Source organism: Lipophrys pholis, assembly GCF_963383615.2.
Source record: "Lipophrys pholis genome assembly, chromosome: 3".
Taxonomy (NCBI): domain Eukaryota; kingdom Metazoa; phylum Chordata; class Actinopteri; order Blenniiformes; family Blenniidae; genus Lipophrys; species Lipophrys pholis.
Window position 1 is genome coordinate 34,588,969 of NC_137627.1, and position 16,119 is coordinate 34,605,087.

At 42.0% G+C, this 16,119-nt stretch overlaps 1 protein-coding gene across 1 annotated transcript in view; it reads left to right on the top strand.

Moving 5' to 3' along the window:
• Positions 1–2,498: 2,498 nt before the first annotated feature.
• nxn (nucleoredoxin) overlaps positions 2,499–16,119 on the top strand; it is a 74,496-nt gene continuing 60,875 nt past the window's right edge. Inside the window, exon 1 of the mRNA XM_080460585.1 lies at positions 2,499–3,165. Within this exon, the coding sequence (XP_080316711.1) occupies positions 2,803–3,165 (363 nt within the window). The 5' untranslated portion in view covers positions 2,499–2,802. The remainder of the gene's footprint in view (positions 3,166–16,119) is intronic.

The window sequence follows — 16,119 nt, forward strand, 5'->3', positions numbered from 1 at the left end:
AAAAAGAAAAGTATTTTATGGTGGAAAAAAATTATAATCACAAAATCAGAATGTGTCAAAGTTATAAAGACAAGCTTTTGTCGATTTTATTTAGATTCGATGTAGGTGAAGCCGTAGATTAAGTTCACTTGTACATTCATGCTTCTCTCAGGGTTTTATTTCCAGCAGTAAAAGCTGGAGCACCACATGGTGGTTTAGTTTCTCTGGACCATTACATTAGTTTCATGAGCACAATGGATACTCGCAGTGAATTCACTAAGCAGTTTCTAATAGTTGTATAAAATAGTTGTATGATTTAGCATATAAAATATCAAATGTGGGGAGAAATGATTTTCCTCCATTTGTTTATAATCCTGTTTTTATTTTATTGGAGAATAAGACACAATAATTGAGTGGTAAAACTTGGAGTACAAGGAAAAAGAAAAGCATTTAACTTCAGTTTAATCCTGAGTCGTCTCACAGCTTTTTGAAGTAGTCATGCTGAATGTGTCAGTGAAATCTTAACCTTGCATTAAAAGGCTCGGTCTTTGACATAAAACCAACTCGTTAAACATTAGAAATCGGATTTGACATAAACAAAAGTATTTTCAGAAGCAGCAAACTGACATTGTTGACCTCTCCAGATCTCCTCCAGTTCTTCTGTGACTGGCTGGCTGACGAGGGCGTGATCTCTGACAACGCTTTCTACAAGTGGCGGACGAGCAAAGGTCCTGAAGAGCACCAGGGAAGAGATGTGGCTCTCAAGTCCGTCAGGGCTTTCTTCGTGTGTCTGCGGGAGGCCGGGGAGGAGCCAGAGGAAGACTGAAAAAAGGAGCTCGCCAGGCGATGTGGCGTAGTTGGACAGCATCCAATCGGCAGAGAACACTTTCAAAATGGAAGCACCATTGTGATTTGGAGCTAAATTAAAGCTTTGATGTATAAAAAAACTCATGTTTTCTTCTCTTGATGAGTGGAAATGTAGGTTGAAAGGTACTTTTTGTTCTGATAAAATGAGGTAGTATTTCTGATTGGGACATTCTTGTCAAGCATACGAAGCTCAGTTTTATTATTATCCCCACCAGTGGCGGCTGGTCAATAGAGGGCGGTGAGTCTCTGATTATTAACTCTGTCACCTCTTCTAATTTACCTTTTGAAAGGAGAAATTTGGCTGAAAAGCTGCAGGTAAGGTTCAACTTTCTCCACCGTAGTTATTTTTAAATGCACACAAACAGAAATGTGTTCAGAATTTAGACAATGTTTCCAGGTTTGTTAATGTTCATAAATGTTAAACATGCTCATATTTATTAATGACTGAAAATCTAAGAACTTAAAAAAGGCAGTTTATTTTATTTTATTTTTTTGACGTTTCTATCAAAGCATTCTAAAATGCTGCGAAAGATGTATTTATGTGTTGTTTGAAAATCTACCTGATGTACCTTTTGTTTTCCCTAAACTCAGACTGTCATTTCAAATAAACCAGCCCCAAAACACTTTCATTTTCTAAAAGCATCTGCTTGTGTTCGTTTACAAGTATGTAAATTTAAAAGCTGACAGCTGTCTGCGCAGACAGGGGGCGGAGTCACGAGATGGTATCTGATCCGGTGCACTAAACAGGGGCGCATATATGCGCCCCTGTTTAGTTTGCGCCCTGGGCAGCTGCCCACTTCGCCCATAGCAAAATCCCCCACTGCATAGACATAAGAAATGACTACATTAAGTATATATATATATATATATATATATATATATATATATATATATATATATATATATATATATATATATATATATATATATATATATATATATATATATATATATATATATATGTATGTATGTATATATATTGATGTCAGTAAACTTGTGGAAGTGCTAGGTCTATATAACTGATATCAATATATAAGTTATATACACCTAGCAGTTGCAACATTTTTCTGAGTGCTTTTCAAATCAGAAACCATAATCAAAAAGAAAATATGTAATATTCGGAAAAAAGAAAATCCCAAAGACAAGAATTATGAGTTGATATGTTGTGTGTTGTAGGTGGCTGTATTTTTTAATCATCAGGTTATGTTCCTTTTTTAATTTTCATTACATCATGCACAGGTTTTGTTTTTTGTAGTTCCGCAATGCAATTAACAAAAACAAATTATAACAAAATAATAGATAAAATATTAACAACGTGAGAAAATAACAATGAAACTTAAGTTGGGAAAAAAAGCTGTTTAGTACTGAACTTCACCTTCGTGGGTTGAGTATATTGAGGCACAAGGTGGCAGCACATCCATTACATTGTGGCTGTGAGGCGGACCTAGAAATATAGAAATCTGCACAATTTCCTTTAATCAAACGGTTATTTCATTAGGTTGAGAAAAAAACGTTGTTTTTTTAAAATATTGATTTTTGAGTCAAAGGAAGAAGACAGGTTCCTTATAATGTAAAATAATAATAATAATAATTTTGGGGGGTGGTTTAAAACATTCTAAATTGACCACATTTATTTTTGAATCAATTTTGTTGTTCTTTTTAAATTCACATAATAGTAGTAATGTAGTGTGAAATCCTCCGACAGGAAAATCAAATATCCTAAGAAAAGTGAGTTTTCTGGTGAAGGAGCGCCGCCGCCGCTGTTTGTTTCAGTCAGGGAGATTTAAAGCGGAGCGCATTCCTGCACACACACACACACACACACACCGACCGGAGCGCGAGCCGCCGTCACACCGCGACGCGCCTCACGAGTCACCGCGGCTCAGCCAGACCCGCACACCGGAGCCGGCGGCGACTGCTCGTCTCGTCTCGTCTCGTGCTCAGCGCAGCCGTTACATGCCCAGCAGCAGCAGCGGGACCGGGAACGAGCACCGAGCGCCGGACGCTGCCATGTCGGAGTTCCTGGTGAGTCTGCTCGGGGAGCGGCTCGTCAACGGCGAGAAAGCCGAGGTGGACGTGCAGTCTCTGGGCGGCAGGCTGTCGCTGCTCGGGCTCTTCTTCGGCTGCAGCCTGAACGCGCCGTGCCAGCAGTTCAACGGCAGCCTGGGCGAGTTTTACAGCAGGTTCAAGAAGACGTCGGAGCACAGGGACAAATTGGAAATCGTCTTCATCTCGTCGGATCAGGACCAGAAACACTGGCAGGACTTTTTGCAGGAGATGCCGTGGCCTGCGTTACCTTTCAAAGACCGACACAAAAAGGTAAGATCCGGGGCGATGAAGAGGAGCGACACACTCCCAACAAAACAAACAAAACAACCACAGCTTCTATTTATTCCCGCGGGGGTTTTGTCTGCTGAGTGAGCTCAGAGCACCCGAGGGAGAAAACAAAATCATTACATCTGTCGCTGCACAGGAGGAGTTTGATTTAGAGCCTGCAATTCATTAGTTTTGTTTCTTTAAATAGTTTTTACCTTTCATCAAATCTCACTGGACAAAAGGACTTTATCATCTCAAGGAAGTTACTTAAACATCAATGATGTTCTGATGTTTGCATGTTCTCAACTGTTGTGTTAATTGATAACTCCACAGGCTGTCCCTCAGTTTTAATAACGATATCCACTAAGTACCTGTTCTACCCAAAGTGCATCAGCATTTCTTTTCCCCCTTGTTGTCTTTCCACTTTGCACGGATTCATAATTGTGTATTACTATACCACAGTTACCATATTGCTCCTGTCATACAGAGGTTACTGCTTGTGTTTGTTCTGGCCAGCCGAGGCCTTTTTTTATTCTCCCATCATGTCTTCTTGTAGATTCGCTGGGTTTCCTGAGAGTTTGGACAAAGCACTGCTTTGGGAATTTCTCCTGATCTACTTTGATTTCTCAACTATTAAGAATGTTCATATGATGCTGCAGATTTTCAATGGCAGCAGACATTTTATATATTTGTAAGGTTAAACTGCACAATTTATTTTCAAATATCTTAAATGAAGTAAAAATATTGCTATGCATATTTTGCTATGTCAAGTGCCTTTAGTGTTTTTTAGAAGCTTACAGTTTGTCGGCTTTGGCTTAAATGAATATAACCCAAATGGGATTTGTGGATAAATAAACATTTTAATTTATGAGAATAGAAAATGCATCAGTTTTCAAGTGGATGAAACAATAAGTGATGGCGATGGGAGGGACGGTGCAGATATTGCAGGATGCCAGTGGGCCGTGGCCGCCTCCTGTCTGCAGCAGCTCAGGTCTCACGCAGTCTCCTCAATCTAACTGTAATCTCAGATGAAGAGTAAACAAACACACTGCTGGCAGAATATTTCCTCACCAGCCATGTCTGTGAATCCTGAGAGTGTTTGCGTAGCGAAATGCTGCCGTAGATTTAAAATTGTCCAGACAAAGAGAATTGTGACCCCCTTGTTTTTAAAGGCCTGATTACAGTCTTTAAGATATTTCCCGGGGGAAATTAAGAGCAATTTAGGGGAAATAAAAAATCTATTTTTATCTGGTTTATGATGTGTCCTATAAAACTAAGGTAGCTGGGGGATGTTTACATTCACACCCTATCTTTTTTTAACGGAGACTCTTTCGGCCAGAGCGACCCGGACTGTTCTTTGTGTGCTCGGAGAGCGACTTGCACTGAATCATTGTCTCGTAAATTCTTCCAGATTGGCAGTGATGATTTCCGTTACACTTCATAATGAAGTCCAGGCGTGACTAAGGCTCGGCGGTGACGGGGGAGAGTGGGGGGTTGTCTTGTTGTCTGGGGCGGAGCACATCCATTGCCACAGTGCAGCGGTATTGTCTTCCTCGTGTCTGCGGAAAATATCTGTGGCATCAACACCAGGATTGTTTGCGCTCTTGTTGGTGGTCGGTTCGCCGTCCGCCCCGGCCTTCCTGTCGATGCGGCGGTGCAGCTGCCCGTCTTCTCTCTGCAGAGGCCGGCCTGCTGCTGGAGAGGAAACGTTGATGCAGCCCAAACAGAGCCCAGATTGACCCAGCAGAGGAAATGCATGAAACTGTGTTTTTCAGAATTGTCATCCCAGAAGCACGCAGAGTGTGTAGTTCCCCCTCATTATCTGTGAGCTGACTCATGATTTATACCTGCTGCCATTTCATTCCCATTATGGAATCACCGTTTGCTTGCATCTGTGGAATCATTTGTGGAGTCTCTCCCTTCAAATCAGTGAGTCGAGGATGGGATCGAATGATATTGGAAAATTATGTTTCCTTTTCATTTTTTTCCTGCTGACTTGCAGGTGTTTGATTATCACTAAATATTTTGATCATTGACTAAAAGTTTAATCAACATTCAGACAAAAATTAAATTTTTCTGTTCCAGGTCCTTTTTACATTTAATTCCATAATTTAGTTTGTCATGTTTGACACAGTTTTGAATATATTGAATCTGAATGCCTCAGCCTGCACTGTGGGAATGTAAATGGGGGTCTGTGTTACTATTTTTCAGCGAAAACAATTACGGGACTAATTGGGGCGAAAACAAAAAGCAGAAATAATTAGCAGATTTTGTGATAATGTAAATAATTGTTGGCTGCAGCAATAATTAGCAGCTCATTGTGACGGGATTTCTGAGTCTTGATTAAACGGAAGGTGGTCAACTCACGACGGGGAACATTCAAAGTTATAATTAGGTGTGTGTCTAATTCGATTTGCGAGGAGCATATTTTGCAGGTGAGGAGGTGCGACATTGAAATAAGAACTTATTAATCCACTTGTTTGAATGAGAAAGCTGCTTGTGTGTTTGAACGGGAACGTCTGAATCCTTGAGTGTGTGGATGTTGTGGATAAGCACAGAGGTGAGTGGCGTTGGCCCACTGAGGGCTGTAGTTGGTCTGCCGAGGCTTAAGTGCCCTCTAAACCCTCTTCTCAGGGGTTTTTTTCCTGACTTGGTGCAAGCACAGCTCATCTGTGGTGAAGAATTTTTTTTCTTCAGTCGTGCCTTTCAGAGCCTCGCCACTCTACGTCCTCTTTCCTGTATCTAGCTCAGTGCAGGCCGACCTCTTTTCTTCCACTCGGGGGTCATCCAGGCCATCCCGCTGCAGGAAATGTTTATTTAATCAGGAAAGGAAAATGTTCTTCATTGAATACAGAGAAAAAGTCCGTTGTTAACCGTTTTTAGAAAAAAGGTCAAAGTGTTAAACATGCTGTAATCAATTTAAAAGCTGCTTAAACTTAAAATAATGCTCAAGCTGCCTGTTGAGTTGGCGAAGATAAGAAGCTGTAGCGGTTCTTGAGCATCTTCAGCATAGAATAAAAGTCTAAACTAAAAATTTATAGGTAATTCTGTGAACCCAAACAGTCATTTAAGGTTGTACTCATAGTTTGAAAAGCAGGGAATTATTACCAAACCTTCATCCTTGCGTTGATATTTGACTTGTGAAAACACTCTATTTATACAAACCTAAGCTTGTCATGTTTTTATTGTAGAATAATGGCTACGGTAGCTTCTTAAGTTATCTTGATTCTCTATTCAGTATTCCGTTAGTGTTCTAACCATCTTAACATATTGAGATTTATCATCTTTCATATTTTCGTTCAAATTCGTCTATTTTGGCTCTTTCCTTACTTTCCACTGTGTTTTTTTGTGTGTATTTTCTCTTTCAAGAGGTTGCACTTGGGTCATTTATAGACTGCCTAATGATGTTTCTTTAGTTGTATCAGTGGAACATTTTTAAGTGAGGCAGTCCTGGATGTTTGAACGATGTTTTCAGAGCAGAGTAACTCGGACAGTCCCGATGGACCCTTCATTAGCTTGTTGGTAACGATTGAACGTCTGCTTGTGGTTCAGAGATATCCAGCTGTCTGCCAGTCGTGACTTTCTGCCGCTGCCTGCAGGCCGATTCATCCTCCATAAGAACAAGAAAAAGTTCGGCACTCTGGGGTCCTGCCTAACAAAACGTCATTTCCATGGGCCAGCTCCCTCTGGCTGAAGAAATTTGGTTCGGCTGTGCCAACTGTCCTGGACAAAATATGTGCCGAAACTTTGGCACAACCATGTGCTGCGCATGCGTGTTCCAGCTCGCTATTGACTATACGTCATATTTTAATCCTGTTTGGCATTTAGCCTCTCTACTGTACGAGCCCCGAGGCTCGTTAACATGTCAAGAGTTCAGAGTTACGTGATGCACCTGAACGCATCACTCAGCTCTGGTGGTTAAAACCAGACCAACATGGCGGCCTGGACACAAACTTTCTCTTTCATTACTGAAACAGTTCAGCGAAATGTATTTCTGAAAACATTGAAAGCGAGAAATAAGCTGTGCTGTTAAAAAGTTAAAACGCTGCTTTACAGAAGTGTGGCTGGTGAGAGGGGGCGTGGCCTGTCACGAGGGGGCGTGGCCTAGGAGTTCTACAGCTTCTTCTCGGAGTATGAACTCGTCTGGCGAAAAAGCATTTTTTTTCAGCAGCTGCCTGACGTCACAGCAGAAGCTTTCTTTTTGTTCTCATGGGAGTCTGCAGGGGCCTTTACTTGGTCTTGTGTAGTCGAGGCCAGAGCGGGAGAAAGAGAGCTGCATGTAAATCATTTAACGCTTGAGCGAACCTGATGTGAAAACTTGACCAACAGGGGCACTAAGATGCTTCCAGAGTTGTTCATGCAGGAGTCGAAAGGGGAATGGGAGAAAGGCTTCTTGTTCGGGTGCCTCTGCTCTCCGGGGGCAGGACACCTACCCACCCGCTGAGTGGAGCTGAAGACCTCTTTCACCAGCACGTCACTGATCTGCTGAAACTTTCATTGCACCCGACTCATCATGCATCTCCTTGCCCTTGTGACCAAAGAAGTGGTTTCAAAGATAGGGAGAATCGTTTTATCTGCAGGTGGTAATCCTCTGTTCCTGATCTACGAGTGTTGTGTTTGGGGGGGGTTTGGGTGGGGGGGCTGTCGTGCTCCTTGTTTTCCCTCTTTGTTGTGTTCACTTGCACAGTGATTGTGGGTAATGACGTCAGACACGGTTGACACGTTTTAAAGAATTCTGTGATGTGGAACATCTGTAACTCTAAGCTCACGAGTGAATTGTAGGATTTGGAGAGGATGCGTTCATCACTGGCTTTAAGTGAGGCTGCCTGCTCTAACTTAATGTACGTTATCAATCAAACCTAAGTAGCTAAGAATAGCAAAACTATCATTCCACAGTAGTTGTGCTGTGGATCAAATGAGCACCGTAGTCGTGAAGTTGTACAGAATGTGTACAATGAAGAAAACTAAAATTTATTCCCAAGCAGAAGAGAGTGCACATGGCTTATGTTACCCGTTGACGCTGTGAAACGTAATTCTGAGGCACTTTCTTTTCAATTTCTAATCCTTGGGTTTCTTTGTTTGAGGATTTAGGCAGTAGCCTAATATGTAGCTGGCTGTGGGAATAAATCAGTAATGTGCTAGTCCTTACACTTTAAAGGCATTTGACCTCAAGAGATTAAATGACCAATGAAATCGCTCCCTTTAAAGTGACAGCTCCGCTCAAGTTAATGCTGCACCACTCGTGAAGGTGTGAGTCTCACATTTTGGGTAAATTAGGTGTACAAATTCCTTCATGTAAGGCTTTGTAGATGTAAGTGGGGTGACAAAAATGTATATACTTCCTCAACAAAGTCACAGACACTCCAGGGCCTGATATTATTATTTAGCATATGAGCTAAAACCTTCCTATCAATCAAAACGCCAAACTCCTCACCGCTTCATTCAGCTGCTAATTTCAGCAGTTGTATTTAGGGCTGAACGGTTTTGGAAAATAATCTAATTGTGATTAGTTTTTTCCCCTCAATATTGCGATTGCGATTTAATATGCGATTATTTTTTCAAGGTCCACTTCTCGTGTATTTTTCAACAAACACAAGCAATAAATCAATGTGTATTATAATAAACAATATCAGATTTATTATACATGAATTGTTCTTTCTTATAGGCGAGGCTTACGTTAAGGTAAAGTCAAGTGAAGCATGTATTAATATGAAAGACAGTTTATTTATCTTCTACTTCAATTACAGTAGTAAACTTACTAAATACTGTGACCTGCAATCTTGTGAGCGTTCACCACAACAAGCCAACCACTTTTCCATTGTGCTTATCAAAGCCGTAAACTCAGGCTTGGTCACTACACTAATGCAGGGCTGGACATTAAGGATTTTGAGCGGTTTGCTCATCGACATGTCAGTAGGGAAGCACCGATCCACGTTTTTTCACTTCCGATCCCGATATTTAAATTTGTATATCTGCCGATACAATTCTGATAGCAGAGCTGTTCGCTTTAATATTATTATTATCATTATTGTTGACTTTTAATGAGGCTGTAATAAACTCCTCTCTACAGTAAAGTATGAATTACACAAATGTATGCATATATTCTCTCAAAAGACAACTTGAAGTTAGTATCAGGTCAGAAAAGGAAGCAGTACAAAGTATTTTTGTTCCATTTGGACAATGTGGGGGTCTGCGTGATGTCATCATCTCATAATAAACTAGTTCTGTCTTTCAAACCTCAGAATCACTTTATTAATTTCTGGGGAAATTCTTTAGCAAGGCAGCACAAACGGCAGTGCTTCCAGCTCGAAAAAAACACAAATGATTGGGACTATTTCCAGGGAGTTTAGCACGGAGTAGGACGCAGCTTCACAGAGGTGTGAATCGACTGCTCCAGCGGAGGAGCGAGCTGTTGATTGTTTTGATGCCACGGTCAGTGCCGTTCTCCTCGGCGAGCTGGAGTTTTAAAACGATGACGTCTGTTGACAAAGCGACCGCCTCACTGTACAACTGCTTTGTAAACATCCACGTTGCTTTGCTAACATCCACGTTGCTGTGTTGCTTTGTGGTGTTTTCAGTGTAAAATTCGTCCAAACGGCAACATGTCATGAAAAGTTGAATAGCACAGTGCTACTTCCCTAGCCTGCTCGCTGGCTGCAAACTGTGGAATGGATTTCCTGACTTATGACTCCTCGTCTCATTGTGACCCGCCTCCTTTCAGGAAATCCAGTCCACACTTTGCAGCCTGTGAGCAGAGCAGCAGCAGGGAAACACTGTGGAGTCATTTCAGTTACAGTGAAGCACAGACGAGGCTTCATGGCTCAGGAATCTCCGCAGGTTGGATCAGAAATTTCCGATCTGTGAATTACGTTGATATCAGAACCCGATCCCAGATCGAATCGGCTCCATCCCTAAAAACCAAGGTGGGCAGATGACACGCGCAGGACGCACAAGTTGTCACGTGACCAGATCACGTGAGCAGTCATATCGCAGCCCTTGTGATTAGAAAATCCCATTTTATCATATCGCGATATTATTGCAAATGCAATTAATCGTTCAGCCCTAGTTGAATTTATATATTACAACACTGCAACTCTTTACCCCCCCCCCCCCCCCCCCCCCCCCCCCACTTCACATTGCATAATACTTGTATGTTCCATCCTTGGTATATGCACCATAAATCCCAGCTTTACTTCAAGTACTTTGGTCTGGACGTGGCAGCAGCTTTCCCCCTGGCGCCCGTCTAGTATTCACGGCGGTTGCCGCTCGCGGTATGCACTCTTCCTGGATGCCTGCTTGTCTTAATATCCCTGGACAAATCAACTGTTCTTGTTCCAAGTGACCCTCATCCCACATGTCCCAGAACTCTGCAGCGTTTTTTGGTTTTGTTTGTTTTTTCTTCCCGTTCTTGTTGGTTTCTTGTCTGCGGCTTGATTTAATTGTTTTGTCTTCATAGGTGTGATATGTTTGAATTAACCGTGTTGGGTTTAAATATTTTTGTCATTCTTAATATTTCTGCTTTACAGTTGTCATTATTTGGCCTCGTCCTCCAGCTGTAAACTCACCTTGCAGGAATGGTTCGTTTGACTCTGTCTGGAAGTGTGCATGCCTGGCCGCAGAGCTGCAGTTTAATATGACTCCATTGTCCTGCAGCTGTGAGGCCTTGTTGCTGTGCGCCATGTTTGACAAGAGCTTATGTAAAGAATGTGTGCAGCCACCTGCTCGACCAAAGCCACTCGGGGCCAGAGGGCATGGAAACTCTGTTTGTGAAGACTCGAGGTACTTGGCGATGCCAACTGGTACATCTCACACCACCAAGCTTGTGTTACTGTCTCTTTTCTCTGCCTATTGTGGCCTTCTTGCAGGGAGATGTGTAATATTATGAGAGGCCACAATGGAGATTTAATCAGAGGTGAAGTTCAGAGGCTTAAGTTACCCAAGTGAGAGTTGGGTGAACAGTGGCACTGTGTGTCGAGTAAAACCAATTCCTTCTTGCAACTCAATCTGTTTTTACTTCCGTTATCTGCCTGTTAAATGACAACACACAATAGATGTAAGGGTGCGACCTCTGTCTGCGGTCCACCAGCCACTCAAACGATACTCTGGGACTGACTTTTCCTCTTCGTCCCATGTTCTCCAGCTGAACTGCTCCTGGACGTCGTGTCTCCTCCAGCCCGTTCTTTCCAAAGCGGAGTGACGTTAAAGCTAATCGACATCCATAATGTGTTCACCACAGTGTCTGCAGCAGCCCTCAATGAGAACAACAGATGATTCATGCGCTTGCATCCGTTAACCCACACCAGCCCAACGGTGACATATTCACCAGTGAAATCATCCAAACCAGTGGAGCAGAAAGTTCAGTGGTTGATATTCATTTTGGATTCAGCCACTGAATGAAAAGCAGCTTAGCTTGGGATTGTTTCTGCAGGAATAAACCGATGCTTGTCACACGAGCAGATTAAATCACTATTATCTGGTTTGTCTTCTTTATTTCTTGACATTGCTGCCGTATCCATGGTTCGTCTTCCTTTTCTCTGAGCTGAGAACACTTCATGGACGGGCTGTTGTGCCTGGACCCTCCCCCAGTCAATCCTCCGGTCTATAATTGCCCCACACAGCAGCTCTGCAGCTCTTCCCAACATAATAACAGCATAGCCACCCCAGGGGCATCCTGCCATCCAAGGCTGTCTTTCGTCTTCCTTTTGTTGTCCCTCCCTAGATTGAATGCTCTCTCTTTTGTTATTCCCTCGTTCCCCCCTCTTCATTACCACTGATCATGTTTCTTAAGCTAAATGAAAGAGGCATGATGACTGATGCATTCTGTGGACTTGCTGCAAACATTCGTCATTATCACTTACACCCAATGAAAGCCATCTCCTGCAGACGATCACTAAAGTGACGACGTTGATCTGATGGAAATTTATTCATGGTTTGGAATTCTTGTGGCGTGACGAGTTTCCCTTTGGACGATAACCCTTTCCCCTCTGTGCGACCACCACCCTTCTCCCCCTGGAGGAAACACACTGTTGTGTATATGTAAGCTGTTACCCCCCCCCCCCCCCCCCCCCCCACCACCACCACCACCTCTCTCTGTGTGTGTGTGTAGTGCTTTCATTCAAGTATAAGTGCTCCTGCAGCTCCTGCTCCTGTCTGAAAAGAAGCTCGCCGTACAAAGAGACCCAGTGTCTCAGCATGGAGTATGGCACGCTGGCACCAGCCCTGCTGTCTTGCCTGGTGTAGCTGTTGCATGCGGCAAAGGGATTTTATCAAGCAACTGACAGACGTGCACACTGAGAAAGAAGGAAAAAAAAAAAGTGTCCTGATTTCATCGACTGAATCATTGTTTTTTTCATTACATATCGTCGCTACACCCGAGCGGTGTCGATGGAAATACTCAATGGAAATATTAAAGACTTCCAACCAAGTTGGGGTGGGGGGAAAACTACATTTTTGATTTTATTCCAGAAAAAGTTCAAGTTTATCATGTGTACATTCTCTCCTGTCGACAGAGAATGCCAACATATACAAATAGTAAAAGAAGAGTGTAATTAAAAAAATTTAACTATGTAGAGTATGTAAACAAAGCAGTGCATAATTATGTAAGGAAAAGTTTATGTACACATAAAACAGGAGTAAATATAACAGCACGAATATGTGCAATCACTTCTGTGTAGTATGACTGTCAACAAAATACAGTGACTGTATTGAGGATGGAGTATTGATCAGGAATAAACCTTGGTGGCTCCAATGTTTCCAAGGAATATGAATAAAGTGACGATGGCAGCCACTCCCTCAGCTCACTGTGTGAACGGAGAAAATGCTTCGCTGTGCTCTGCTGGGATCTGCGGGCCTCTTTAATGCTGCATGACACAAGACAGAGGAGCATCCAGCCCACATCTTCTAGAAATTTGAAAGATGGTTACCCTGTAAAGCCTGTGCTTTGTATCATCTTTTATTGCCTGTCACCATAAAAACAAAGTGGGTTTTTAATTTCAAGAGTTGATTTGTGAGTCAGCTTAATGTCATTTTCCACTATTTAACATTCATCTTGGATGTACTGTATGAAAAGAGAGGGCTTCCAGATTACTTTTCAACTGAGTAGAAAGAGTATTAAATAGACAAGCATAAGGAGTTTTCCATTCCTTGAAAACATTTAGAATGTATGCTTTGTTGTGGTTTAAATAAGATGATCAATGCAGTCAATGAGAGGATGTAAGTAGCAGCTGGTTAGCTGGCTTTCTGCTTTTAAAATGGTTTTGTTTACCTCTGAACAAGAAAGCAATCCAGCCATAATTTAGAAATGCTCCGATAGTCTTTTAACAAAACCAACACTGAATGTCCAGTATTTTTAATAAGCCACAATTTTACTGTTGACAACCTGTCGGCACAAAGCTTTCACTCGCACACTTGCCAGTCAGTCGGCCACAGAAGATGTCTGCAGTAGAAACTGAACAATATTTAAAATCCAGAAATAGCTTTGTCACGGTCTCTTTGACAGATGGAAAAGTCTCCCACACCCGCATCCCGTTTCCAGCAAGAGATCAAATCCAAAACTTCAGTCTGCTTCTTCATTTTAGCCTTTAAGGAAACATAACTCTTTTTTTTTTTTTTTATTATTATTATTTTAAGAGAATATGTGCGTAATATTTCCTCCTTGCAGATTCCTCATAATTTGGTTTAGTTGATTGTAGGCAATGGTTGATTCCTGCAGTGAGCTGCTGCATGATGGCACTGCAGCTGAGGATGTATCTTGTCTCTAATAAGGTCAGATGCCACTGCAGATTTCTTCCTAGAATAGTCTTTTCCATAATATTGGATCAGCTTTTTCAGACAGTTTGTAAAGTGTCTCCTGGTAGCAAGTTAAGAGGTAGCTGCATAACAAAGGTGTAAAAGTAAGCATTTTTAAATTGCCGCCCCCCAAACTCTCAAATTGTGTGGCTAATTTGAATGTGTTCCTTGCTAAGTTGGCATATTGTGTTTAGAAAAAGTGTAGAAATTGAGGGGAGTCTGGCTGAAGCGGATTTCATGGCCTGTAGTTGGCTCATTATTTTTGTAATAACCAGAGAGTCACTTGGAATCATTTGCCGGCGCGCCCAGCTCCCGTTCCTCCAGGAGACGACAAACAGACGAGCATCCTCGAATTTGGACCATTTAATGCGTTTCTGTTGCAATTATTAATCTAAATATCCCAAATCATCCGCAGCCAGGTTGAATGGAGGTTACTCTGCCTCAGGTATTCGACACGCCACAATATAATTGCACATCATATCTACTTGGACAAATGGATATGCTGATATTCCCGTTTGCTTGCGCACACACAATCAACTCGCGTGCTTTTTAAGAATACATTTGCGAGCCATTAGTCCCGGTCACTGGTGGGCAAGCTAATCTTGAAAACAAATAATGGAGCAGCAGCGTTGCATGTAAACTGATCCACGTCGTTTCATTATCGGTCCCATTACCCTAACAATGCTCAGATTATTTTTCACTTTCCTGATGCCACAGTTGTGTCCACTATGAGCTTGTATCTGGCAGTGAGGCTTAGATGATGTTGTATGTTGTGAATATTCACAATTTTTTTTCTTCTGTAAAGCACCTTGTGTACTTTCTTTACTCACTTCATTAATTTAAAGACACTGTTTGATGCATTTCTTGCATGATTATATCGTCACAGACAAAATTCGGCTATAATTTGGTTCTATTGGGGGATGATGGGTGTCCCGTTTATTTTGAGCTTCAAGAGAGTCTCACACACAATCTATCCTTAATGGCATTTCCTGTTTTTCCTGCGTTATCTTGGATCTATGCTATTAGTGGAAATTAAAAAAAATCCTCTGTTGCATGCTGCTTAAGCCAATGATGCATCAGTTTGGTAAATGTACAGAATGAACTGAATTCTACAACATCTTGTATGCGTTTCCTTCAAGATTTATATCGACTATCAATCTGTCCATCCTTCATCCTAACAGAGGTCTGCAGGCCAACATGGTGCAAGACAGACACATTTACATTCACACCTGCAGGCCATTTGGAGTGACCAGTTAACCTCAAGTACATGTTTTGGAGTGTTGGAGGAAGACGGAGTACGTGGAGAAATCAAACCCATGCATGCCGGGGTGGAACGTGCAAACCACACAGACCAGCATCCAACTGGAACTGTGGCTATTGGTAATGTGTGGCGAGAGAGCAGTGACCACAACGCTGTGTGGGTCTCTTGACGGTACTGTCATGAGCCAGACGAAACTAATCTCGGTTCAAAAAGTACAACTCAAGTGTAAGCGACTTCTTTCCTTTTCAAAAGTGCTGGTACAAAAGTTCTGTGTGTGTACACTGGACAATGAATCCCAGACTTCTGTTAATATAAAAGAATGCCTTTTGTTCCTAAATGGATATGGGAAGTTGTGCAGTTCAGAAGATTAATGACCTTCAGGCAGTCTAGTCCTTCTTGTTTTATCTGCGCAGGGTTTGGTTTCAAAGTCTGATTTTTAGATCTTTTTTTTTATGCTTGGATCCTATGTGTACTATGTGGTATAATTATCTGCTATTCAGGTGTCGTTGCATCAAACCGAATAAGTAGTGTTGCTATTTTAGTGTCACGTCATTGAAAATAACCCCTAAACCCTGCAGGTCCCTTCAGTTCATATGAGGATTTAGCTCATTGTTTTCTCTTCAAGCCCCATGTTTCTTTTAATGTTTTTCTTCACCCTCATCATTCTTATCAGTGACGTTTCCAGCCCCGGAGGGATGCTGTTTTCATTGAAAACACGCTAAAAGCCACATGTATGCTAAGTTAGTGGCTAACTGGTGTACAAAGTTAAGCATTCAGCAGTTTGAGCAGCCAAATGTGAGTGGAGAGAAGAAGAAAAGCAGTACGTTGAAGTTCAACTGTGTGTAAATCAGCGCTTAGAATAAGATCGTTTAGGTGCTTCCACTGCTGCCCACTCGCTGAAAACTTAA